The sequence below is a fragment of the Chelonia mydas genome, chromosome 10 (genome assembly GCF_015237465.2).
Source record: "Chelonia mydas isolate rCheMyd1 chromosome 10, rCheMyd1.pri.v2, whole genome shotgun sequence".
Lineage (NCBI taxonomy): Eukaryota > Metazoa > Chordata > Testudines > Cheloniidae > Chelonia > Chelonia mydas.
In genome coordinates, this window is record NC_051250.2 from 78,261,873 (window position 1) to 78,287,756 (window position 25,884).

The 25,884-nt window shown below is 40.7% G+C and overlaps 1 protein-coding gene across 3 annotated transcripts in view; it reads left to right on the forward strand.

The window, feature by feature from the left end:
* MAP2K1 (mitogen-activated protein kinase kinase 1) overlaps positions 1–25,884 on the forward strand; it is a 64,699-nt gene that overhangs the window by 6,041 nt on the left and 32,774 nt on the right. The window contains exons 1-3 of one of the 3 annotated variants that reach the window (XM_043523821.1): positions 4,797–4,843; positions 5,055–5,081; positions 24,294–24,504. In XM_043523821.1, the coding sequence (XP_043379756.1) occupies positions 4,812–4,843; positions 5,055–5,081; positions 24,294–24,504 (270 nt within the window). In that variant the 5' untranslated portion in view covers positions 4,797–4,811. Of the gene's footprint in view, positions 1–4,796; positions 4,844–5,054; positions 5,082–24,293; positions 24,505–25,884 lie in introns of those variants that run through there. The other 2 variants (XM_007059491.4, XM_007059492.4) reach the window with 2 other exon arrangements.

Consider the following 25,884-nt stretch of genomic DNA (forward strand, 5'->3'; position numbering starts at 1 on the left):
AGCCATTGAAGGATCTATCCTCCATTAACTTTATCTAGTTCTTTTTTTAACCAAGTTATAGTTTTGACTTTCACAACATCTAATGGCAATGAGTTCCACAGGTTAGCTGTGCATTGTGTAAAGAAATACTTCCTTTTGTTTGTTTTAAACCTGTTGCCTATTCATTTAATTGGATGACCTCTGATTCTTGTTTTATGGGAAGGAGTACATAACATTTCCTTATTCACTTTCTCCACACCAGTCATGATTTTATAGATCTCTATCATATCGCCCCTGAATCATCTCTTTTTCAAGCTGAAACGTTCCAGTCTTTTTAATCTCTCTTCATACAGAAGCTGTTCCATACCCCTAATCATTTGTATTGCCTTTTTCTGTATCTTTTCCAATTACGATATATCTTTTTTTTGAAATGGGGGATCCGATACGAACACAGTGTTCAAGATGTACCATGGATTTGTGTAGAGGTATTATGATATGTTATTTCTTGTTATCTATCCCTTTTCCTAATATTCTGTTAGCTTTTTTGACTGCCACTGCATATTGGGCAGATGTTTTCAGAGAACTATCCTCAGTGACTCAAAGATCTCTTTCTTGAGTAGTAACAGCTAATTTAGACCCCATCATTTTGTATGTTTAGTTGGGATTGTGTTTTCCAGTGTTCATTACTTTGCATTTATCAACATGGAATTTCATTTGCCATTTTGTTGCCGAGTCACCCAGTTTTGTGAGATCCCTTTGTAACTTTTTGCAGTCTGTTTTGGACTTAAAGGTGATTTGAATTGAAATCTCGAGTTAGATTCTTGTTTGTTTAAGGAATTCCAGAATATTCAATGTGCAGAAGAATATACTGTACCAGCATCCAAAAGTATGCTGAGCTCCTCCAATTCAAATAAAAGAAATGATTTCTGTTCCAAGAAGATAATTCCAAGCCAATTTCAGACATGATACAACAAGGGGTAACAAGGCAGTAGGGTGAGATATAAGATAATGGAGAGGGGCGCCATCAATAAGATTATGTTCTTACTGAGCAAGGCTAGTGACAGTATGACGAAATTTTTTTTTTAATGAAATAAAAGGAAGAATTAATAAGTAGAAGATCTAATTAGCAAACTTCTTGAGGCATTGTGTAAGAAGTGGGTCTTGGGAAGGATTTAAAAGAGGAGAAGATAGAGGCTTTGCAGACAGTCTCAGGAAATGTGTTTCATCCATAGAGGGTGGCATGGAAAAAAGGCCACAGGTGATTGTGGGCTGTTCCCTACTATGGAGAGATTGCCGCTGCTGCTATCTATGCATCAAGGATCGATTTAGTGGGTCTAGTGAAGACCCGCTAAATCGATGGCAGAGCGCTCTCCAGTCAAGCCCGATACTCTAGCTCTCCGAGAAGAGTAAGGGAAGTTGACCATAGAGCATCTCTCAACTCAGCGCATTGAAAATACTGGGGTAGGTTGAGCTAAGCTACGTTATTCACGTAGCTTGAGTAGCGTAACTTAGGTCAGTTTACCCCTGTAGTGAAGACAAGCCCTGTGAAAGAAGTAGAGAAATAGGGTATATAGGATGGTAGTATCATTGACAATGCAGAGTTGGGCATGGGATGAGATAATCAAATATTGTTTCTTTTAGTCTTTGTATAATGGATCCAGTCCTTAGAAATATTCAATGCACAATTAAGAGTAATCCCTGAGAAAATTTTGAGTAAAGAAATATCTTTGCAGCATTGGACATATTTTAGCCTCTCCTTGCAGCCTGTTCATTCTGTCAAGTGGGATTAAAGAAGCCACTGAATAGCTGGCACTATCCTCTGCTTACTGTTGCCTGTATTTGATGGCCAGAGAAGAGTTCAGGAAATTATCTCATGCAGAATTGGCTTGGAATTCAATTCATAGTACAACTTGCAAATGAACTATACAGTGACTCATTTCATATGTACCTCACAGGTTTCCCTTAGCCAAAACATCTTGGGCCAAAATCTTCATCAAGAAAATTTTGTTATACGCCTAATGGGGATAGAAAGGCACCTTGACTCCAAGTAGCACTGCTGTTGTCTCTTCAAGTCTGTTTGATAACATTCTTGCATTTTTACTCTTCTCTTCCTCCTACCCCCCCAATTATGATGATTTTTCTTTTGCCATTGCAAAAGGGACCTAAATGAAGAGTGTAACAGAGTTAGGTTGGGCCAGATCCTGGCAGATCTGGTCCTCTGAGGATTTGTCCTATGTGGGGGAATCATTAAGAAGTGTAGGGCTACCAGAGTCTTTTTTTACCACCATGTCTTTAGGCTTCCTGCAAGTGGATTTAGACAACATGGTTTAAAAAGCAAACAAACCAAAACCCACTGCTTGTCTCAGTAATGCTCACACTGTGTAATTTTTTTTTTTTTTTTTTTTTTTTAAAGATCAGGTTAGAAATAGTCCATACACAGAATTCCCACTGATTTCAATGGGAGCTCTGAGCTTGGAATACTCTACTGGATTAAACTCTAAAGCCTCTGAAAAATGGAATTTTATAATAGCTATAATGGCTATTCAGCTATTTCAATCTTTTGTGTATACAATTATTGTAGATTATAAAAGCTTCTCTTTTTAAGAGCTTATGTTTAAAAGCCGTCTCCTTTTTCATCCACTGTTGATAACAGGTTAACCAGTCTTCCAAATATGTGTGGTATGAGGGTGTACTTAGTACATTTGGCATTATGAGTTCAAGATAATTCCAAGATAACTATGAACCTTTTGTTATTAAATAGATCCTTCAAATTCAAATTAAAACCCTACCCATTTCATATCCTCCAGTTCAAATCTGCATGTGGCTGATATTTTCCTTAATTGCATTAGACATTTTGTTTTAATAATACTAAAAAAGGATAATATAACATTATCTAATATTAAAATAATGGATATTCAGAATCTGCAACACTGTCTTAATTTTCTCCACTGTGACGGGGTGTATCCATTTAAAAAAAACCCCAATAAGTAATTAATTATTTCAAACTAATACAAAAATATGCACAAACGCTAAACTAATTAAACAAAACCTACATCATTCATTGCTTCTGACAAAATAAAGTGTAAGGATACAGAAGGATTTGCAGAAGCTTAAAACTGATGTTCCGGCTGATAGCAAGTCTTATTATACATTTCTGACTGTGTGACAGCAAAATATTGAAAAAGTGATTTTACTGTAATTCATAAGACAAATTTGGTTTTGTTTAGTAAGCATAAATTAAGCATCAACAAACCTGTTTGTTTAGCGAAGTAAGCTATAATGAACTCGAGGGGGAAAAAAAGCTTGTCAGATCACTTTTAAATTGTCTAGTTACACTCTAAACGTTAAATAAATGTATATAATTGTTTCCTGTAATACCAAATTTGCAAACACTATTTGTAAGCTCAGAAACTTGTCTTTCTCCCCGACAGAAGTTGGTCCAATAAAAGATATTACCTCACTCACCTTGTCTCTCTGTTAGTCTGGAACCAAACAAGGCTACAACTATTTCTGAGATACTTTACTGCATTGTGATTAATTGCTTTGTTCTTCTGGATATACACTGATGTACTGTATAAACATGATTAATTTCATAGTGCATTTCTTTCTAAAAGGCTATTTCTCTTTACACACAAAATCTCTGGCTTTATTTTATTAAGCAAGGGAAGAGGTAAATTTCTGTTTTAAACAGTTAATATACAGCAATAGAATTAGAAGTGAGAGTCCAGCATCACAACAGGGGTATTATAACAGAGCTCCTATAGTTCCATATTGCTACAACCTACTATATCAAAGACCTTTTAAAATATATAAATTACTTAAACTTTGTACTAATTTGTATAAATATTTTTAAAAAACTAAACGTTCTACTAGAAATTTAATTGATTCAGTATCATGAGAATAATGGCACAGGTTTCCCACAAGTTAAAATATTTTTCGATTAAGCAGTAAAGTCACAAAAATGCTTTTTAGTTTTATTTATTTGTTTTAACAAAACTGAAGTCTTAAAAAATATTATCCTTACTGATCAAAGGAAAAATATTCTGAACTCCTTCCAGTCCTCCACAGACGCAACATACGTGTGAGGTGCTGTACCATCTTGAGCTTGGAAATGGTTAAAATCTTAGCAATGTTAAACAGAGATTAAAAATGTACTTCATTATTTTAATTGCTGCACATTCTACAGTTCTATAATCCAGAGTGACTTTATGTTTTGCTTTTTGGAAATACCAAAACATATTTTTTAATATACCATATATATTAAAAGGTCAGATTTGCTTTGATTTAGACTGCCAAAGGATAAATGGACAAGTGTTTACCATTTCCCGTTTTAAAGAAAAAAGCTCAAAACCATCAACCAGACAAAATTGATCATCTTTGCTCTTTTTCACGTGTCTATACACACAATTACCACAGAAAAATTTGTAGGCCTGATTCTCTTCTGCTATGACCTGGTATAGTCATTCACACCTATGCATAATAAGTCCATAATGTTTCCATTCCCATTTAGTAGCATTTAGAATTTTTGGGGCTCCAAGAACAATACTACCAAACTTGCTTGAACCCAGTTCTCTGCTGATGCATGCTTGCTGTATCTTTCATATATAATTTTAGCTTTGCTACTGCTGTTACTGGTAAACACCCATTTGGAGGACATGGGAAATGGTGTATACTTGAGTTCCGCCCACTGCAGTTCAAGAAAGAGTCTTCCTGCCCATGCATGAGACAGGAAGCGCAGCTGGTCAGAAGCAAAACAGTGTAACTGACTATATGTTAAGTTTATTTGTATACCCGAGATATACACACTGAAAAAAAGGTGTGAATTTCTATACATGGAAGAGAGAGAGGTGTTGCATATAACAGAGTGGGTACCAAATTTTTGGATATGAATGTGATTTGTTTTTTTAAGTCACCCTTTACTGTTGCTAGAAGCAAGCTTGGGGATTGCCTGGGATTTATAAGGTTTGCAGACTGTACTGCAGTCAGCCAAAAATTCCTCTCCTAGGAGGAGCAATAGTTGACAACTTCAGGTTCTAACTTGCAGAATTTTCATTTTGTTTCTCCCCCTCCCACAGGTTTTTCTTTGGAGGGAGCAGTCAGCTGTAAGTGTTTTCTAGATGCATATTGTTTTATCATTGGAATGTCATGACCAAATGATTTCTGTTGTGGTAAATGTTCAATAGTATTAGTTCAGACAAATATTGCTTCTGAGGAGACAGTACGTTGGAAGGCACATGCCAACTGTGCTGCCAGTTACTGCCCCACAGGGAATGAACAACTGTTTTGGAGAAGGGAATAATTCACTGCTTAGTAACTCTTCTCAAACATCTGCTAAAGCGGAATCCATTGTTACCCGCAGCCATTCATACAGTCATGCCTGAACTAGAAGAGAGTGAATTGCAATAGAACTTCATCTACTGTCAGCTTAATTTATGATCTTGTGCCTATATTTCATCAATTCTGAGACATTCCATCAGGAGAGAGTATGGTGTGATGTCAGTGATCAGATGATACATAGGAAACTAATGTGCAGCAAAGTAGATTATTTTAATTTACAGTCTCTGTGGGACTTGGTACAACAATTCTGTCCCCCAGATTCTCTATAGAGTAATACCTTTTCTTTTCTTTTTTTTTCTTCTTATGACACTTATTTTTTTTTAAAGACCTTACCAGCAGCATTTTTGCCTGGATTTTTTAAAAATCTGTTTTGTGCTTCATTGGGGGGGGGGGATTGTGAGTCAGCAGTTTTGATTCTCAAATGAAGACATTCAAGGATTGCTGGATTTGTCATATAAAGTCACAGCAGAGCAGAGATTCACTTGATTCAATGGCTGGGTCAGCCAGAGCAAGCTGCGTAGTTTATCATAATTATAGACAGATTTGTGAACTTTATATCAAAGGGTTGATTTAATCCCAACAAGCTTTTGGGGGGAATTTTTTTTTGTTTGTTAATTTTATTTCTCTCCTCCACTCCAGCTCCATTTAAGCTGGCTCCAGGTTGTGACAATGTTCCTGGGGTGTGTATGTGTGTGTGTTGCTTCCTTGTCTCCACATATCTAAGGAATGTGTATGAGATTGTGAGTCATGAACTTCTGACTTCTAATCCTGGCTCTGCCGCAGACTTTATAGCCTTAAGCAATTTATTTCATCCCATTGTACCTGACATCCTCATCTCTGCTATGAAAATAATATTTACCTACCTGTTGGGGAGGAGTTCAAAATGTTTTACAAATCAATTAATCTTCACATGTAAAAGTGCTGTATCATCTAAATATTATTTGTATGTATAATAACCAATGGAAGGGCTGTTGTGTGTATGTATTGTTACTGTAAAGTTGACCACCCATCAACTGGTTACACCAGTGGTCCTCAACCTATTTACCATTATGGGCTGCATATGCAGCTCTCAGTGTTATGTGGGCCACATACACAGAATATATATACTGTCTGTCTTACCTGAGAATGTCACATGGGCTGCAGCTGTGTGCTAATTGAGCCACAAGTGGCCCATGGGCTGTGGATTGAGAACCACTGGATTACACAATTGTGTTTGCAGTAGCTGGGTGGCGCAGCTTTGTAGTGTATAAGTATATCCACTCGGACTGGGTAGAAGCCATTGGGATACTTTACATGAGGGATCTGAACATGGGTATCTGGAGAAGAAATGCTAATGCACTAAACGTAGTGATGTACGTATGAAGGCCCATTCTGCTTTGAAATAAAAATATAGTTCTGCATCACAGAAATAGATTATTGAATACAAAACTGTTTAGGCTCTTAACAAAGGGAAAGAGAGGTCAGCTGTTCAGTGAAGGTTATTTAGTTGCTAAAGGATTGGATTGTTACCAGAGAACAGAGGGCTTTCTTTATATGTTTGTTGGTAAGGATTAAACTAAATCTTTGGAAAATGGATAAAGTAGCTTGAAAAAAATCTCTCGTTTGATTTTTTTTTTTTTTTTTTTTTTTTTGGTGTAGTGTTTGCTTTTATGTATATTGTTGGTAACTTGGAGGTGGGGAAAAAATCAATGATTTTTTTAAAAATTAGAATTTACCTTGATTACAGCTAGGCATTATTATTATTTTATTAATGACTAACATCATGTGAAGTGAAATTTTGCTTGTTTTTCAAGACAATTGAATCAGATTTAAAGCTCCCTCAAACTTTAGGGAAATTCAGACCCAGATCTGGATCTCCCCTCCATTATAAATTATTAAATGGTGGATTTTTCTGGTCATGTCAACTGTAAGTTAATATTTACTGTTAGTACATCATGATGTATTGTATACCATGGAAACATTGGACTATTATTAGTCACTCTTCAAAGCTTTCTGGATATAGTACTTGCTATAAAAATTTTGAAAACCCGTAACTTCCTGGTATTCCATCCTAATGAAAAGTCCCACAGAATAGACTGGCAAACCGTAACATGTATTTTTACTGCTGAGGGGCAGTCTATGTATCCAAAAGAATTTCCAAAGAACCCTTTAAACCTATTCAAGGGACACAGGATAAATGTTTTAAAAAGTATTCCTTAAGTGTTTTGTTAATCACTCTGTATTAGAACTGAAATAATTTTGAAAATCTAGCATTTGCTTTCTCTGAATGTTTATTTGTCTCAGTCATTCAGATCATGTGACTGGCCTGCAGAAGTTCTAATTAGATATATCCACATGTGTTATGGACGGGGAAATTGTTTGTGACAGTTTCTTTCAACAGATTAATGAATTCTGATCCAGTTTCTGAAAAGTAACTATCTAATATAAAAGATGTTTTTTTAAATTTTTTGTTATAAAAGCTAATTCCAAGTGCAACTGAGTAGGAATGAGTGCCACACTGAAGACATGTCTATATGGAAACACACAGGAAAGTTAAGGTGAATCAACTGAAAATGTGAAGTCAGTGCACATAAATTTAAAAATTAGTTTAACCTTAGTTTGCTGTAACTTTGAACTAAGGACATAGATGCCTGTCTGAGAGTATCCACTTGGGAGTTTAATGCATTTTAATGTATGTACATTGATTTCACATCTTTGATTTGCCTTAACTTTCTTGAGTGTCTCTATGTAGACAACCCTTTACAGTAGTGTACATCTTTAACAATAAGATCATTAGTTTAATTCAGGAAGAGGCTGCAGCAACAATAGTTTCCATATACTCTGCACCTTGGGATCAAATAATTTTTCTTCTTGATATAGTTTTCCAAAGGTGAGACATGGGTAACTCTCACCACTCAAACAAAATCTGTATGAAAGCTGAAGCAAACTTTTTTTTTTTAAATGGAAAATGTGTATCTAGCTTGAAATAGTAACTTTATGGCTTAGTCTATGCTTAAAAGTGAGGTCAACATAGCAGTGTCAGTCAGGGGTGTGAAAAATACACACCCCTGAGTGCCACATCTATGCCAACCTGCTGCAGAGGAGCATGTGGATTGGATGGAGACTTCTCTTAGAGGAATGTCTATTGATAGAGATTCTCTAGGTTTTAGTGAGGAGGAGAGGATGGAAGAGGATAAAGTATGGGCCAGATCAGACGAGAAACATTCACATAAAGAATCTGACGCATCAGAAAAGGGCAGAAAAATAAACAGTGACAAGTTTTTAAAATGCTTGTACACAAATGCTAGAAGTCTAAATAAGATGGGTGAACTAGAGTCCCTCGTGTTAAAGGAGGATATTGATATAATAGGCGTCGCAGAAACCTGGTGGAGTGAGGACAATCAATGGGACACAATCATTCCGAGGTACAAAATATATCGGAAGGACAGAACAGGTCATGTGGGGGGGGAGGGGGAGTGTCAATATGTGAAAGAAAATGTAGAATCAAATGAAGTAAAAATCTTAAATGAATCCACATGTTCCATAGAATCTCTATGGATAGTAATTCCATGCTCTAATAAGAATATAACGGTAGGGATCTATTATCGACCACCTGACCAGGACAGTGATAGTGACGATGAAATGCTAAGGAAGATTAGAGAGGCTATCAAAATAAAGAACTCAATAATAGTGTGGTATTTCAATTATCCTCATATTAACTGGGGACATGTCACCTCAGGACAAAATGCACAGACAAAATTTCTCGATACTTTAAATGACTGCTTCTTGGAGCAGCTGGTACAGGAACCCAGAAGGGGAGAGGCAACTCTCGATTTGGTCCTGAGTGGAGCGCAGGATCTGGTCCAAGAGGTAATTATAACAGGACTGCTTGGAAATAGTGACCATAATATAATAACATTTAACATTCCTGTGGTGGGAAGAACACCTCAACAGCCCAGCACTGTGGCATTTAATTTCAGAAAGGGGAACTATGCAAAAATGAGGAGGTTAGTTAAACAGAAATTAAAAGGTACAGTGACTAGAGTGAAATCCCTGCAAGCTGCATGGACACTTTTCAAAGACACTATAATAGAGGCCCAACTTAAATGTGTACCCCAAATTAAAAAACACAGTAAAAGAACTAAAAAAGAGCCACTGTGGCTTAACAACCACGTAAAAGAAGCAGTGAGAGATAAAAAGGCATCTTTTAAAAAGTGGAAGTCAAATCCTAGTGAGGTAAATAGAAAGAAGCATAAACACTGCCAAATTAAGTGTAAAAATGTAATAAGAAAAGCCAAAAAGGAGTTTGAAGAACAGCAAGCCAAAAACTCAAAAGGTAGTAACAAAATGTTTTTTTTAAGTACATCAGAAGCAGGAAGCCTGCTAAACAGCCAGTGGGGCCCCTGGATGATCAAGATACAAAAGGAGCACTTAAAGATGATAAAGTCATTGCGGAGAAACTAAATGAATTCTTTGCTTCAGTCTTCATGGCTGAGGATGTTAGGGAGATTCCCAAACCTGAGCTGTCTTTTGTAGGTGACAAATCTGAGGAATTGTCACAGATTCAAATGTCACTAGAGGAGGTTTTGGAATTACCGTAATTGATAAACTTAACAGTAACAAAAAGAAAAGGAGTACTTGTGGCACCTTAGAGACTAACCAATTTATTTGAGCATGAGCTTTCGTGAGCTACAGCTCACTTCATCGGATGCATACGAAAGCTCATGCTCAAATAAATTGGTTAGTCTCTAACGTTCCACAAGTACTCCTTTTCTTTTTGCGAATATAGACTAACACGGCTGTTACTCTGAAACTTAACAGTAACAAGTCACCGGGACCAGATGGCATTCACCCAAGAGTTCTGAGAGAACTCAAATGTGAAATTTGCGGAACTATTAACTATGGTTTGTAACCTATCCTTTAAATCGGCTTCTGTACCCAATGACTGGAAGATAGCTAATGTAATGCCAATATTTAAAAAGGGCTCTAGAGGTGATCCTGGCAATTACATGCTGTTAAGTCTAATGTCAGTACTGGGCAAATTAGTTGAAACAATAGTGAAGCATTAAAGTGTCAAACACATAGAAGAACATAAATTGTTGGGCAAAAGTCAGCATGGTTTCTGTAAAGGGAAATCATGTCTTACTAATCGATTAGAGTTCTTTGAAGGGATCAACAAACATGTGGACAAGGGGGATCCAGTGGACATAATGTACTTAGACTTCCAGAAAGCCTTTGACAAAGTCCCTCACCAAAGACTCTTACGTAAATTAAGTTGTCATGGGATAAGAGGGAAGATCCTTTCATGGATTGAGAACTGGTTAAAAGACAGGGAACAAAGGGTAGGAATAAATGGTAAATTTTCAGAATGGAGAGGGGTAACTAGTGGTGTTCCCCAAGGGTCAGTCTTAGGACCAATCCTATTCAACATATTCATAAATGATCTGGAGAAAGGGGTAAACACTGAGGTGGCAAAGTCTGCAGATGATACTAAACTGCTGAAGATAGTTAAGACCAAAGCAGACTGTGAAGAACTTCAAAAAGATCTCACAAAACTAAGTGATTGGGCAACAAAATGGCAAATGAAATTTAATTTGGATAAATATAAAGTAATGCACATTGGAAAAAATAACCCCAACTATACATACAATATGATGGGGGGGCTAATTTAGCTACAACAAATCAGGAAAGAGATCTTGGAGTCATTGTGGATAGTTCTCTGAAGACACCCACGCAGTGTGCAGCGGCAGTCAAAAAAGCGAACAGGATGTGGAGAATATCTTATTGCCCTTATATAAATTCATGGTATGCCCACATCTTGAATACTGTATACAGATGTGGTCTCCTCATCTCAAAAAAGATATACTGGCATTAGAAAAGGTTCAGAGAAAGGCAACTAAAATGATTAGGGGTTTGGAACGGGTCCCATATGAGGAGAGATTAAAGAGGCTAGGACTTTTCAGCTTGGAAAAGAGGAGACTAAGGGGGGATATGATAGAGGTATATAAAATCATGAGTAGTGTGGAGAAAGTGAATAAGGAAAAGTTTCAGAGTAACAGCCATGTTAGTCTGTATTCGCAAAAAGAAAAGGAGTACTTGTGGCACCTTAGAGACTAACCAATTTATTTGACCATAAGCTTTCGTGAGCTACAGCTCACTTCATCGGATGCTCAAATAAATTGGTTAGTCTCTAAGGAAAAGTTATTTACTTGTTCCCATAATATAAGAACTAGGGTCCACCAAATGAAATTAATGGGCAGCAGGTTTAAAACAAATAAAAGGAAGTTCTTCTTCACATAGCACACAGTCAACCTGTGGAACTCCTTGCCTGAGGAGGTTGTGAAGGCTACGACTATACCAGGGTTTAAAAGAGAACTAGATAAATTCATGGAGGTTAAGTCCATTAATGGCTATTAGCCAGGATGGGTAAGGAATGGTGTCCCTAGCCTCTGTTTGTCAGAAGGTGGAGATGGATGGCAGGAGAGAGATCATTTGATCGTTACCTGTTAGGTTCACTCCCTCTGGGGCATCTGGCATTGGCCACTGTCGGCAGACAGGATACTGGGCTGGATGGACCTTTGGTCTGGCCCCAGTATAGCCGTTCTTATGTTAACCTAACCCTAGTGTGGATGCAGCTATGTCTGTGAGAGAATGCTTCCATCAATGTAGCTACTGTCTCTCAGGGAGGTGGTCATACAATGACCAAAAAAACCCCTTTGTCAGAGTAGACTGCGTCTACAGTCATCTTGCTATGCCAATACAGTCTCCATAGTGTAGACATACCAGGGGTGGGCAAACTTTTTGGCCCAAGGGCAACATCGGGGTTGCAAAACTATATGGAGGGCTAGATAGGGAAGGCTGTGCCTCCCCAAACAGCCTGCCCCCTGCCCCCTATCTGCCCCCTCCCACTTCCTGCCCCCTGACTGCCCCCCTCGGAATCCCCAACCCATCCAACCCCCCCGACTCCTTCTCCCTTGACAGCTGCCCCGGGACCCCACCCCCTACCCAACCGCCCCTTCTCCCTGTCCCCTGACTGCCCCGACTCCTATCCACACCCCCACCCCCTGACAGGCCTCCTGGGACTCCCACGCCTATCCAACCTCCCCCCACCCCCCGCTCCCTGTCCCCTGTCTGCTCTCCAGGACTCCCCACTCCCTTACCGTGCTGGAGCCAGCCACATCGCTGTGCTGCCCGGCAGGAGTGGCGGGCCAGAGCGCTGGCGGCGTGGCGCACTGAGGCTGCGGGGGTGGGGGGACAGCAGGGGAGGGGCTGGGGGCTAGCTTCCCTGGCCAGGGGCTCAGGGGCCGGGCAGGACAGTCCCGCCTCTGAGACATACCCTATATAACAAATCAAACCTTATCTGTTGTCTAAAACATTTGAAACAGTTGTGAATTGTGTGTGAGCTGCGTACAACTGAATCATTTTAAGTAAAATTCCAGTCTTGGTTGAGTAAGACCACATCTTGATTATCATATACAATGATAAAATGATTTAGCTAATGCCTTTGGTGCTGAATACTCCATGATTAGCAGTATGTTCAGAACATTCCTCTTCTCTCTAGACATGTTTTAATGAAATTTCTAAATTTACCCTTTTTAAACCTCAGTTGGTGAAAGAGGCTAACTGAAACCAGTATTTGCTTCACTGTTTAAGTAAAACTGTGGAGATATTTCAGACGGTCTGGAAAACATGCCACCCTGAGCTCTTGTATGTAATGTAGTTGTAGCCGTGACAATCCCAGGATATTAGAGATATGAAGTAGGTGAGGTAATATCTTTTATCGGACCAACTTCTGTTGGTGAGAAAGACAAGCTTTCGAGCCACACAGAGTTCAAAGTAGGTCCTGAAGAAGAGCTCTGTGTGGCTTGAAAGCTTCTCTCTCTCTGTCTCTTACCAACAGAAGTTGGTCCCATAAAAGATGTGTCACCCACTTTTTCCACTGACCAGCATTTTTGCACTGTGTAGTCTGCTAGCTGAAAATCACAGGACCTGTGATTACCCATAATTCCCATCTACTTCAGTTGGCGTGATGGATGCTGAGAACACCTGCAAATCAGGCAATTGGATTTTTTGTGCCACTAAGCACTACACTGTCACACTCCAGCTCTTTCTTTATAGAAAGACAGGAGAGTTTACTGTAACTTGAAATCTAGGACAACTGTATTTTGAAGTCTGTTAGCCCAAGACCTATCCCCATCATTACCATCCCAATCTGTATCTCCTGTTGTTATATAGAGAATATATATATACAGAGATTAAGAGGACAGTGGAAAAACAGGACCTTTGTAAGCACAAATAGATTGTTGGTGCTTACAGCCTGCTACTGTAATTTCTTAGAGATGTTTACTTTCTATTGCAGTACTGTTTCTTCTAATCCATCATGTAGGTGTATGCTTCTGTCTATAAGCAAAACCTAAATTGTCTGTTGCAAGGTTACTGTTGATTATGATGGGGGGAGAGTGAATTTTCTTCAGTTATTTCTGAGTTCTTATTGAGTTTTCAGTATCTTTTGTTGTTGTTGGTTGTTTTAACCTCTGGTTGAAACCCTTTTTTATAGCACACTTGAGTTTGGCGGTAAGGTCTCCCTGTGGAGGTCTTGTTAATTGGGCAGAAGCAACTAATCACATTGTCAGTTTTTGCACCATCATCAGTCCCCATGGCTTCCCTTCTTCCTATGAGCTGCTCCAGTGTCTGTTTTGTTTCAGTTCAGTTCATACATGTTACTGAGACTGTCTCCTCGAAAAGCATATGTTTCAGGTTTTCTGTGACATCAGGAACGCTGTGGCAAAGGAGGAAGAACCAAGAGAAGGATTCTTGGTTTTTCAGTCCAACCTATAAACTACTTTTGCCGATTTATTTTGTGCCATTGGTTGCAGAGCCCTTACTCTGCAGGATTGTGCCAGAGCCCTTCAACTCATCTGGCCACCTCTTTTCCTTCGTCTGAAGTCCATATCTTCCAGCTTTTGAAGATTGAGGACATGAATTGTCAGTCTGGAGAGAGAATATTAAACAAAACAAAATGTGCTTGGCTATACTTTCTGTTTACATTCCTTCTATCATTGAAAGTCTGGTTTTTAAATAGAGCTGTTTCCATTTTGGTCCTCATCGATATTTGTGTCCTGATGATACTAAACCTGAAAATGTGTCTTAATCCATCCCAGAAATGAGGTGATGGCTAATCTGCAGGCAATTCCTGACACTAACCTTTTTTATTTATGGGCTACTCAAGGGCATATTGGAAATTGAGCAATTTCTTTGATGACTGACTTCAGTGGCAGCCTTTATATTCTGGGCTGATCCTCAGTGGTTTAAATCAGTGTGGGTAGCTCCACCAATTTCAATGGAGCATCTGTTACAAGTTATCTTTAAGAAGGCTTATGTTTCTACTTGGAAGAAGCAGGAGGAAAATAGACTGAATCTCTTCTTTCCTTGGCAATATATGAGGACTTCCTCAAGATCCTAACATACTTCTGGCTTCTTGTCTAATCTTAGACTGTCTGCATTGCTTCTTGGGTAGGTGGCAATGGGAGGATGTTGGAGGAAGATCTGGACCAGGCATTAAAGCAGAGGTGGGCAAATTACGGGTGGCCCGTGGGACCCTCCTGACCGGCCCCTGAGCTCCTGGCCCAGGAGGCTAGTCCCCGGCCCCTCCCTCACTGTCCCTCCTCCCCCACACCCTCACCTCGCCGCACGGCCGGCGCAATGCTTGGGGCGGCAAGCTCCTGGGGCAGCGCAGCTGCAGAGCCCGGCCTGACCTGGTGCTCTGGGCTGTGCAGTGGCATGGTTGGCTCCAGCCGGGCTCCAGCCACTGGTGCTCCAGGCAGCGTGGTAAGGGGGCAGGGAGTAGGGGGGTTGGATAGAGGGCAGGGGAGTTCTGGGGCGGGGGGGGCGTGTACAGGGGTTGGGGTGGTCAGAGGGTGGGGAACAGGGGGTTGAATGGGGGTGGGGGTCCGGGGGGCCAGTCAGGAAGGAGGGGGGGTTGAATGGGGTGGTGGGGGGCAGTCAGGAATGAGAGGACGGGTTGGATGTGGTGGGGGGGGCACGGGTTCCAGGCGCAGTCAGAGAGAAGGGGTGGTTGGATGAGGCAAGGGTCCTGGGGGGGGGGGCAGTCAGGAATGAGAGGAAGGGTTGGATGGGGTGGCGGGGGGTAGTCAGGGGTGGGGGTTCCGGGGGCAGTCAGGGGACAGGGAGCCGGGGGGGGGTGGATGGGGAAGGGGTCCAGGGGGAGGCATCAGGAGGCAAGAAGCGGGTGGGGGGGGAATCTGGGGCAGGGGCCGGGGCTGGGCCACCCCTGGCTGTTGAGGGAGGCGCAGGCTCCCCAAACCAGCCCTCCATACAATTTCTGAAACCCGATGTGGCCCTCAGGCCAAAAAGTTTGCCCACTCCTGCATTAAAGGCTACTTCTGACTGGATATATTCTTCTCGCATTCTTCCTAGCTGCTGGGCAGGTGTTCAGTAATTTGGCATATGCTGAACTACTGTTTTGGAGGAAGCTGTTAGCATAATATGAATTGATTTTGTGGTAGAATTTCTAGAAATTGCCCCTCTAGTTCATCCTCATCAACCCTCAAGGCCTCAGAGAAATTCAGACTGAAGGAAAATGTAACCTCTTATGTCATCTGGGGCACATCACATCATCATCTTTGCCTCAGTTTCTCCATAGGTAGATTGGAATAATGATACTTGCCTTCTGTTCTATAGTTCATTGAGTTCTATGGATCTGATGTGGTATAGTAGAGCTTATTATTTTTTATTCTTCAGAGGAGAGGATCCTAAAGAACAGAACATGATTTAGCCTTTACAGAATGTAGTGAGAAAAGGAATTGTGCCATTTAATTGGTTACTATCAATTACCATATCTTCACTGGATAGAGCTTGATGAGTTTTCTACTCTGTCCCCCCAAAAAGCATTCTTTTAAGCTTTGTTATGCTCTTTGTATGAAAGAATGGATCAACCAGATGCATAGGAAGGAACAGGTTGTGTCCAGGCATGTGATAAGTTTGCAGTCCTGTCTGTGATTGCAACAGAAACACTGCGCAATAGTTTTTGCAAAGTGATAGAGCAGTTTTGTTTCAGTGGAACTACTCATGGAGTAAAATACTACTCTCTGTGAGTCAAGGTAGCAGAATCTGGACCTTCTTCCCCTATTCAAGAAAGCAGTGAAGCACAATCTAGTCACATTCAATCAATACCTAACATTGAAGTCAGTGAGGTGGAAGCACATACTGCAGGGCTTTGCTGACCTGGGGCTTATAGTTGCCAACACATATGAAGAATCCTATTTTGGATTTTTTTCTTTTATCTCTATTAAATAGATGGACAGATAGAGTTAATGCATTGATGCCAAATATTGGTTGTCCAGTCATTGTGAGCATTAATTTTGAAATCAAATCTATTGTAAAAATGAAAAATAGATGAAATTGACAGAATGTACAGAAATTATTACTGTTTTTGTGCCAAAGAACAGAGTCCTTTGCACATTTTGAATGAATTTACATGTCTTGGATAAATCTTTGTGGACTGTGTTCTGGCTGTCACTGTCTTTCAAAATGTATAAGATGTCCTCATGATCTTAGTTCAGAATTTTTTTCAGTTCCCTGATTGCAGTGGTTCATGCAAATCATGTAGTGCACTGCCTACTTTCTTTTTAGAGTTGACAGGTGTGTAGGCGCGTAGAAAAGCGTTCCTGTCACTGTTCCAGAAAACAGCCTCCAGTTGATCTGAAGGATACTGTACCTTCTTCTGCAGTCACAGAATTGCACCTCTTTTTGAATAGATTGTAAAAATACACACAGCTAAAATGAATAAAAATCAGCAACTCAACAAATATTTGAAGTATTCAGGCACAAAGATTTACAGATAACGTATTACCTCAAAAAGTATTTTAAAAGAGTATTAACGTTGTGGTATATTATTAATTATTCTGTCACGGATGTGAATCCGAAATGATCTTACCCTCTTTTAAAATGTAAATAGAAATCTATTTGGTTTGGTCTAATGGGTTTGGCATTATTGGTAGTGTGCTTTGAAAATGAGGAGTTCTTTTCTGCTTCTCTGGGGCTAGATTTTGAAATTACCATCTAGCACAGAGTAAGCGGCAGCAGTCTCCTTTCCTGTCTCCCAGCTGCTCCAAGGAGGGAGTATGCTGCTTCAGGTTTCAAGGTTCACTGTCCAGATTGATGGGCCTTAAAAGTGACGTAGCTTAAGTGGTAGCATCTGGATGACATTTTGCCCCTTCAGGAGTCCCTGGTGAGATTATGTACTGCACCTTTAGAAGGCCCAGCTCTGTCCCCAGGGACAAGTAGGGACTAAAGTGGATTTTAGCCAGCTGTTCATCCTTCAGATTCTGGACTGCTCAAGGGGCCCTTTGTCTAATTTAGTTGGCCCTTGGGGCCTGTCTAAATTATGGTAGCCTTTCTGGGCTTCCCTATGGGCAGCAGCACTGGCCAGATTCTCCACTGGTTCTGTACTGTTGGCCCTGCCTCTGACACATTCCTTCTGATTCCAGCCGTGCTCCTGGCATACCTCTGTGCTGTGACTGAGAGAGTGACAGCCCTGGCCAGAACTGGGGCTTTTACCGGGTATAAAGGGGCCGGTGTAAGATTATGAACCTCTCCCCATGTATGGCAGTATTATTTATTGATTGATGGGAAGCTGATCTCTGCTACTACTCACACAAAATCTGAAAAAGTAGCCCCAAATACATACATACCTTGCAAGAAAATCCTGCCTTTCAATTGGTCCGCATACATATACCTAAATTTAACTTAGACGTATGCACAGCACATTTGTTCTGGTTTGACTTTATTGCAGTGAATTGCTTCGAAATGCAAAAGCAGAATTGTGAAATTACTGCAGTTACAGAAATGTTCCTTGTGCAAGAGGCTGGGAATTATGTCTACAGTGTTGTGCCTGAGGCCACGTCTACACTACCCACCGGATCTGCGGGTAGTGATCGATCTATCGGGGATCGATTTATCGTGTCTAGTGTAGATGCGATAAATCGATCCCTGATCGCTCTGCTGTCGACTCCGGAACTCCACCAGGGCGAGGGGCGAGAGGTGGAAGTGGAGTTGACGGGGGAGCGGCGGCCATCGATCCTGCGCCGCAAGGATGCGAAATAAGTGATTCTAAGTCGATCTAAGATGTGTCGACTTCAGCTACGCTATTCTTGTAGCTGAAGTTGCGTATCTTAGATTGAACCCCTCCCCGTGTAGACTAGGCCTGAGGGCAGGAGGGAAGAGGTAATGCAACATACCCCAAGAGAGTTATGACTAGGCAGGATGGGAACGGAGCCAGCCCCCAACCCTGTAAACCTAATACCTTGACACTGGTGTTGCATTTTCTTTAAAAAGACGTAAGTTCTGCTGCTTAGTTGTTGTTTTTTTCCACCTTTATTGCCCTAGAAGGCATTCTGTAGGCATAGTCCCTCCAGCCTGACTGTTCAGGCATGGCACTTTCTAGAATTACAGGGTGCCTTTAACAAATGGAGTGACATTACTACTGCTCTGTTTAGATGATCATGGCTACAAAATCTGGACTCGTTCACTACTGCAGAGTGTCTAATATCTGTGCTTGTGCTGGAAAGTCATAGAAATGAATGAAATGGTAGCACCTGTTTTAAAATAATACTTGGAATACTGAAACATTGGATGGCTTGATTATTTCTTGTTTTGATGGAACTCTGGCAAAGGCATAGCTTTTTGACAATGAAAAACTGACTCCAAGACCGCATACAGCAATGGTGATGAATTTTAATAGGTAGTTTTGTCTTTTAATAAGAGTATTTTATATAAAGATACAATATCTACCAGACTTTTTCACAGTCAATTACTACCTCTTCCCGCTGATCAAGCTGCCTTAATGTTTCTCACAGTGCACTGGTCGTAAAGACACTGGTATATGAATTCCCCATAATCTTCCTCTTCGTTTGTTTTGTAAAATTTCATATGCAAGGCCCTGGGACGACAGATCTAAAGAAACTTGGGGATCTGTAGGACTTTCTCCATTCCTCTTGCACCATGTTCCTCACTCTACAACTTAACTGTTATGGGGAATTTCACCTGGTAAGGATCGAAAGAATCGAGATTTTCCTCTGCTCTTTCCAAACTTCTAAGTTCCCTGGGTTAATTCAAATTCTCAGCCTTTGAGAACTTAACTACCAATGTGGTGTTGCTATAGATTTTTTTAAGTCTTGCAGATCACCCTTTCCCTCACAAACTGAAATCTTATACTGTATTTCTTATCTGTGGCAATTGATAAGGATATTCCATATGAGCAATATGGCAGCTGTAAGATTTGCAAAGAGAAAATGCTGAATTAGTTGGAATTTTTCTCTTCCTCAAAAAGGATATTGAAAAGTCGTCTGGCATCCTGCCTGTATATGAGTCTGGTTTCTTGGTCCTTCCAGTTGTGTATTCGTACCACTGAGAGAGAATCTCTTGTTTCCTCTGACTGGCCTTCAAGAGGGTGCACGAGCCCCTTAAAGAGAAGCTTTGTAGCAGGCCTTTTGTTAGCAAGTGTAACAGTCCCCCTCAAGACTACTTGCAAATAAAGACGTGGATTTTGGCACACACCCCCCCCCCCCCCCCCCAATAGTCAGCAGCATACAGACTAGATTTTCTAAAGTTGTTATTCCCCATTGAGGCCAGATTTTCAGAAGACCTCAGTCCCCATTTAGGCACCAAAATCGGTGGCCAGAGCTGAACATGTTGAGTGCTGAACGCTCTGTTATTTAGGCATATGCTTTTCAAAAGTGCCTAAGTGACTTAGGAGCACAAGTCCATTGAATTTCAATGAGACTTGTCCTTCTAAACAATTTGAATGCTTTAAAAAATCCTGCCCTAGGTGCCTAAATAGGATCTGAAGGTCTTTTGAAAGACAGGCCCCAGGTATGGTGGCTGAGCACTTGTATATCCATCTTTGAGCTCTTTTGAAAATCTGGCCCTTTGTGTTAGACCCAGGACAGTGTGTCTTCTGCATAGAAATCATGTTAGACAAAAATGATTCTTTGGTTTAATACACCTTAATGGACCATATGTTCTTGATCATCACAGGCCCTATTTAATGCAAATAAATAAAGTAGCTGAAAAGAACACTATGAAGGAGTTCAGTTTTAATGGGAGTGTACTGAAGCTCTGGGAAGGTGCTCCAGGTGTTCATAAGGAGACATTTTAAAGGATGCGAAATTTGGATGGGTGACCCAAAGAATATCCCTCTCCTCACCCTCCTGTAATTTTGTAGTTTTCCCATAAAGCATATAGAGCTGTACTTCCAAAGTGTATTTATCTGTCTTTGTATCTCTTTATTACACAACATGTTCAACATTGGTTAGGAATCTGCATGGAATATTAGTTGTTTAGTTCTGCTTCAGTGACCAGGTGGGTGAGGTAATATCTTTTATTGGACCAACTTCTGTTGGTGAGAGAGACAAGCTTTCAAGCTATACCGAGCGCTTTTTCAGGTCTGGGAAAGGCACTCCGAGTGCCACAGATAAATACAAGATCGAACAGCTAGTTTAGCAGAAATAGTATCAGAGGGGTAGCCGTGTTAGTCTGGATCTGTAAAAGTGGCAAAGAGTCCTGTGGCACCTTATAGACTAACAGACGTATTGGAGCATAAGCTTTCGTGGGTGATCCGATGAAGTGGAGCATAAGCTTTTGTGGGTGAATACCCACTTCGTTGGTATTAGTCAGAAGTGGGTATTCACCCACAAAAGCTTATGCTCCAATACTTCTGTTAGTCTATAAGGTGCCACAGGACTCTTTGCCACTTTAGCATAAATTAGTTAGCACGTATGCTAAGGGACCATTCAAGGTGAAGTGGCCCATGACGAATGGACACTCTGGTCTCTTACTGGCGAGCTGTGAGTGTAGCACATGGCCATTTGACTAAACTATAACCTGCTGAAGACTTCAGCTGACATGGTACACTCTCTGACTTAGTAAATGGACATGAGGTGAGTGGGCCTGTCAGCATGTGTTCTTTGAAAACATGAGCTGCTTATTCTCATCTGTCAGCAAACTTCCGGTGCAGGGTATAGAATTTGCTTGCATCAATGCTCAAGAGCTTAGTGTAACATAATAAAGGGTACTTAACTCCTGTTAATCATTGCCTGCTCTTATTTTTATCATGTAATTATCTCAGTAAGAAAAGAAACGGAGGACAGCTGCATACCCCGAAATATATATTTTACTTTGACCTGATGCTAAGTTATTTTTCACTGGGCATATTTGAGAAAATTCTGGTTTGCTAGTTGGCTTTTAGTCTTATGCTTGGGAAGTTAGATGAGGAAAAAGTATGCCTCTTTCTTTACAGCTCAACTTTACAACAGTGTCTGTCTGCCGGACTCCTTTAGCTATTGGGCTTTTCTACATGGGAAAATGTCTTGTTACAGCTATCTTGAAATAGCTATTCCATCATAGTGATACTGGTGTAAATCCCTGTGTGGAACTTGATTCTGGTATAATTACTCTGCTTCCAAATTATTCTGTTTAATTTCTGAATAAGATCACTTTGATCCCAGAATAAAGTGTCCACACAGGGACTTAAAATGGTATTACTATAGTGCAGAAAAATGATTATAGTATAGTTATGCCAGGAAATTTTCCCATGTAGACTAGTTCATATGTAAAGTAGCCTTGCAAAATTACACTTGTCCAGGTTGAGTAGATTGTGCATTTTTCTTTTCCTTCATTCTTTTTTATTAATAAGTGAGTAAAATATTATATTTCTGCTCATCCTCTTGGTAAGGGTGGATGAGCTGATCTTGTGCCTCCGCTAGTAAATCACTATTAAATTCAGCATTATTGCAATGAGAATAGGCTTCAGTACTGGAGAAATAGACCTCAGGAATTCTCATACTCTGTATACAACTTGCTTAATAAAGGGATAATGCTTAGAAAGAACTAAGTTAACCTTAATTGCATCTTGTCTAACTCAACCGTTCAGACTTCTAACTGATCTAAGAGTAGGGTGGCGTACAAATCATGATTGTGATCATATTCAGGGAAAGGGCTGTTAACAATGCCTAGGTGTGGTTGTGTGTGTGTGTGTTTTTAACCCTTTCATGTTCAGATGGTTGGATTAAGTTTTCTCACAAATGGGCTCTTAATTGAACCTGCTTACCCCTTCTTGATGCTAATTCCATGTCTGCTGTGGAAGCTCAAAGAGGGATAACTTCTAATTTTGGGTGCTGTCTTTGGCTCTGAAGGAGCAGTTTAGCGGAAGTGAAGTGAGGGAAGTCATGTGCCTGATAATTTTACCGTCCACTCAGACTTATTGCTATATTAAGATAATTTGTCGCTGCTGTTTAGAGAAACTACCTTGCAGCAATTGAAGTGGTCTGTGTCTGGCTGAGAACTCAGAATGCATCTTCCCTTCAGCTGTGGTTTCGAAAGTGAATAGTATTTATAAAGTGATGCTTATACATGGTTTTGCTGGATATCATCCTTCACTTCTTTAAAATCATCCCTAGAGAAAGTGTTCCTGCTGCACTCTCTAAAAGGCTGTGAGCCAGCTCCTGAAATCCTTACTCTCACAGTACTGAGTGCATTGGGAATGTTGCCTGGGTAAGAGCTTCATGATTTGGCTGAGCAATAATTTGAAGGCTTTTCCCTAGATATTTGCTGCATCTGCAATTTATTATTATTGTTGGATTCAGGAATCGCTGTATCTGCATGGGTTCTTGTTCAGATGTTCTGTTTCTTAGATATGAAATACTTTTAAGATCTGGAGTTAAATTATGGTTTGTTTTCTTCATGTAGAAGTTGAATGTATTGGCTGCTGTCCCAAATTTAGCTGTCCTTTGAATTGCTATATTTGGCTCTTCTTTATTTTTCTACCAATATTAAATCAAGCTTTCTGGTTGGCATGTTATTGACCAGAATAAGTAGTGAACTTGAAACCTTTTTGACTGATTATTACTGAAGCAGTTTATTTTGTCCCTGTAGTGGCTATTTTATGTATGTATTTTCTCTTTGTGCATGATTTGAATGGCTTAATTGCTTTATTCTATTGGCTATGCTTTATTTGCTCCTGTTCTCTGCCTGTGGTACACAAAAATTTAGTCTCTGGAGGATTGTGATACTTTGGTGTAATACTGGTTGTTGGGATGATGTGTGAGTACTAGGTGGTCTTGGTGGCCTGTGACATACAGGAGGTCAGACGAGATGATCTGATGGTCCCTTGTGGCCTTAAACTCTCTGACTTTCTTTGTATCACAATGCAAGTAAGGATTGTCAGATCTTTAATCACATGTGAAGATCAGTGTTTAAAACATTCAGACAAACTTTGCAGGAAGTTGCATATCACCTATTAAAAATCTGAATCCAAAAATAGTTTGTGTGGAGGTGGTATAATATTAATCAAACCATTAACCAGTACTGCGGAGTCATTGAACCCACTAGGTGGATCAAGGAGTTCCACCAGACATGAATTTGGTCCAGTGCCTCAAAGAGGAGGGGGATAGACATTATCTATGTGCTTTTGTATTATTTTGTCTGTACTGAAACTATTTACATACACCAAGGACCTAGTTGTGTGACTCTTGTGAGTGAGCACGTAAGACGTGATCCGGCAAGATGATGCATGTAAGTGTAAGGATTCAGGGTCTTACTCCAGTAGTCTTTGATTTCAGTGGTACTGCTCCTCTCACCCCTGCAACGTTGTTTAGGCCTGGTCTACATGTAAAAGTTAGATTGATCTGGCTATGTCATTCAGAGCTGAAAACTTCACGCCCTGACTCCCGTAGTTAGATTGACCTAACCCCCAGTGTAGATATGGATAGGTTGACAGTAGAGTTCTTTCAATGACCTAGGTACCACCTCTCAGAGAGGTGGATTAACTATATTGATGCAGAAACCCCTTCTGTTGATGTTGGAAGTGTGTATACAGTGGTGCTGCAGTGCCATATCTGTGCCGCGTAACGGCTGTAGTGTAGACATCTCCTTAGTGAGATCAGATAGCTTAATCAAATTACGCTCTCTTTGCTGCATAGGACAAATTTAGAGGCGCTGCAGAAGAAGCTGGAAGAGTTAGAATTGGATGAGCAGCAACGTAAACGTCTTGAAGCTTTCCTTACTCAGAAGCAAAAAGTTGGGGAACTAAAGGATGATGACTTCGAGAAAATCAGTGAACTGGGAGCAGGAAACGGCGGTGTGGTCTTCAAAGTATCTCACAAACCTTCTGGCCTCATTATGGCAAGAAAGGTGAGAACCTCCGTGGCAACAGGAGCTTTAATGATGCCTTTTCAAAGCTTAGTGCCCATCACAAAGTGACATTGACATACAGAATATTACTAAAGACCACTTCCAGGAGAAGTGGAGATGCCTTCTCAAAATAGCAAAGGTCAAATACTTCTTTAGCCTCCACTTCCCCTATCTGTGGAGATGGTATTATGTTCCATGTTGTCGCAATGAAAGGCCAATAATCTCCTCCCTTTTTTGTTAGCAGCTTCTCATATTTTGTAAAGTAAGAGGTATTTTATTTACTGCCAAAAATCTTCTCTCTCTGACGCAAAATCTAAATACACCATAGAACCTCACTAATGACTAGGATATCCACAACTAATTATTAAATGTTTTGGATTAGCATAGCGGCATATCCTGTCCCCTAAGCCAGGCTTGTGTACAGAGGCTTAATACGTTTTACACTGTTGGGGTTGGAGGAGCGGGAAATTCTTCTCCTCATACTTCTCCCTCCACAGGCTGCCGAAGAGGAGTAGACCTACTCTGTGTCTGCTACTGCACCATCAGGGCTCCTTTATTGTGGAGCAGGGGGAATGGCCGATGGAACCGCTGTCTCAGCCCCCCTGTCTCCTTCACTGGAATTCAGGAAGAGCCCCTTGTCTGTGTAGTAGGAATACCCTGCCACAGGAAGAGCTCTTTCTGGCGAAATAAAAAATGTAACTGTATGCATTTGGCAAGTGTCATGTAATTATTTAATATTGCATAGCATGCTAGTAAATCATGATTATTAATCATGTTTATTAGAGTAGCGACTAAGGGCCAACCAAGAATAGGGTCCCATTGTCCTAGGTGCTGCAAAAACCCAGAGCAGCAGACTGCCCTGGCCCTGAGTAGCTTGCACTCTCAATAGACAATGCAGACAGGGGAAAGGGATAAACACACAAGTAGCATGAACAATGTGATGGTGATAACATCATGTTATTGCCACAAGTTATTTATTGTTTGAGATGGTTTTAGTTAAGAGGGGATCAGCTAAATGGAAGGGAGAATAGGGTGAGAGGGGTGGGTGTGGAATGAAGCTGACTGAAGAGACTGTCCTGGTGGGTGGGAAGAGAGGGAGAAAACAGTCAATCAGCACAGGGCAGAGGCTATCGGAGAACTTTCTGCAGTTCTCACTAGAATATCCAAGGGTCCTGAGGTCCCTCCTTTGGCTACTTCTGGTTCTACTGGCCAGAGTCTCTGGCTGCCTGTTCTCTGCAGTTTCCCCCCAAGGTCATATGGTGGTGTGGGCTGGGGAGTGAAGGTGAGGCATCACTTGGACCCCAGTGCCCCCAGTATGGAAGAGGGGTCTCTCCTCTACAGTTCTGGGTCCAGGTGGTTGTTGGGGGCAGGGACTGTGAT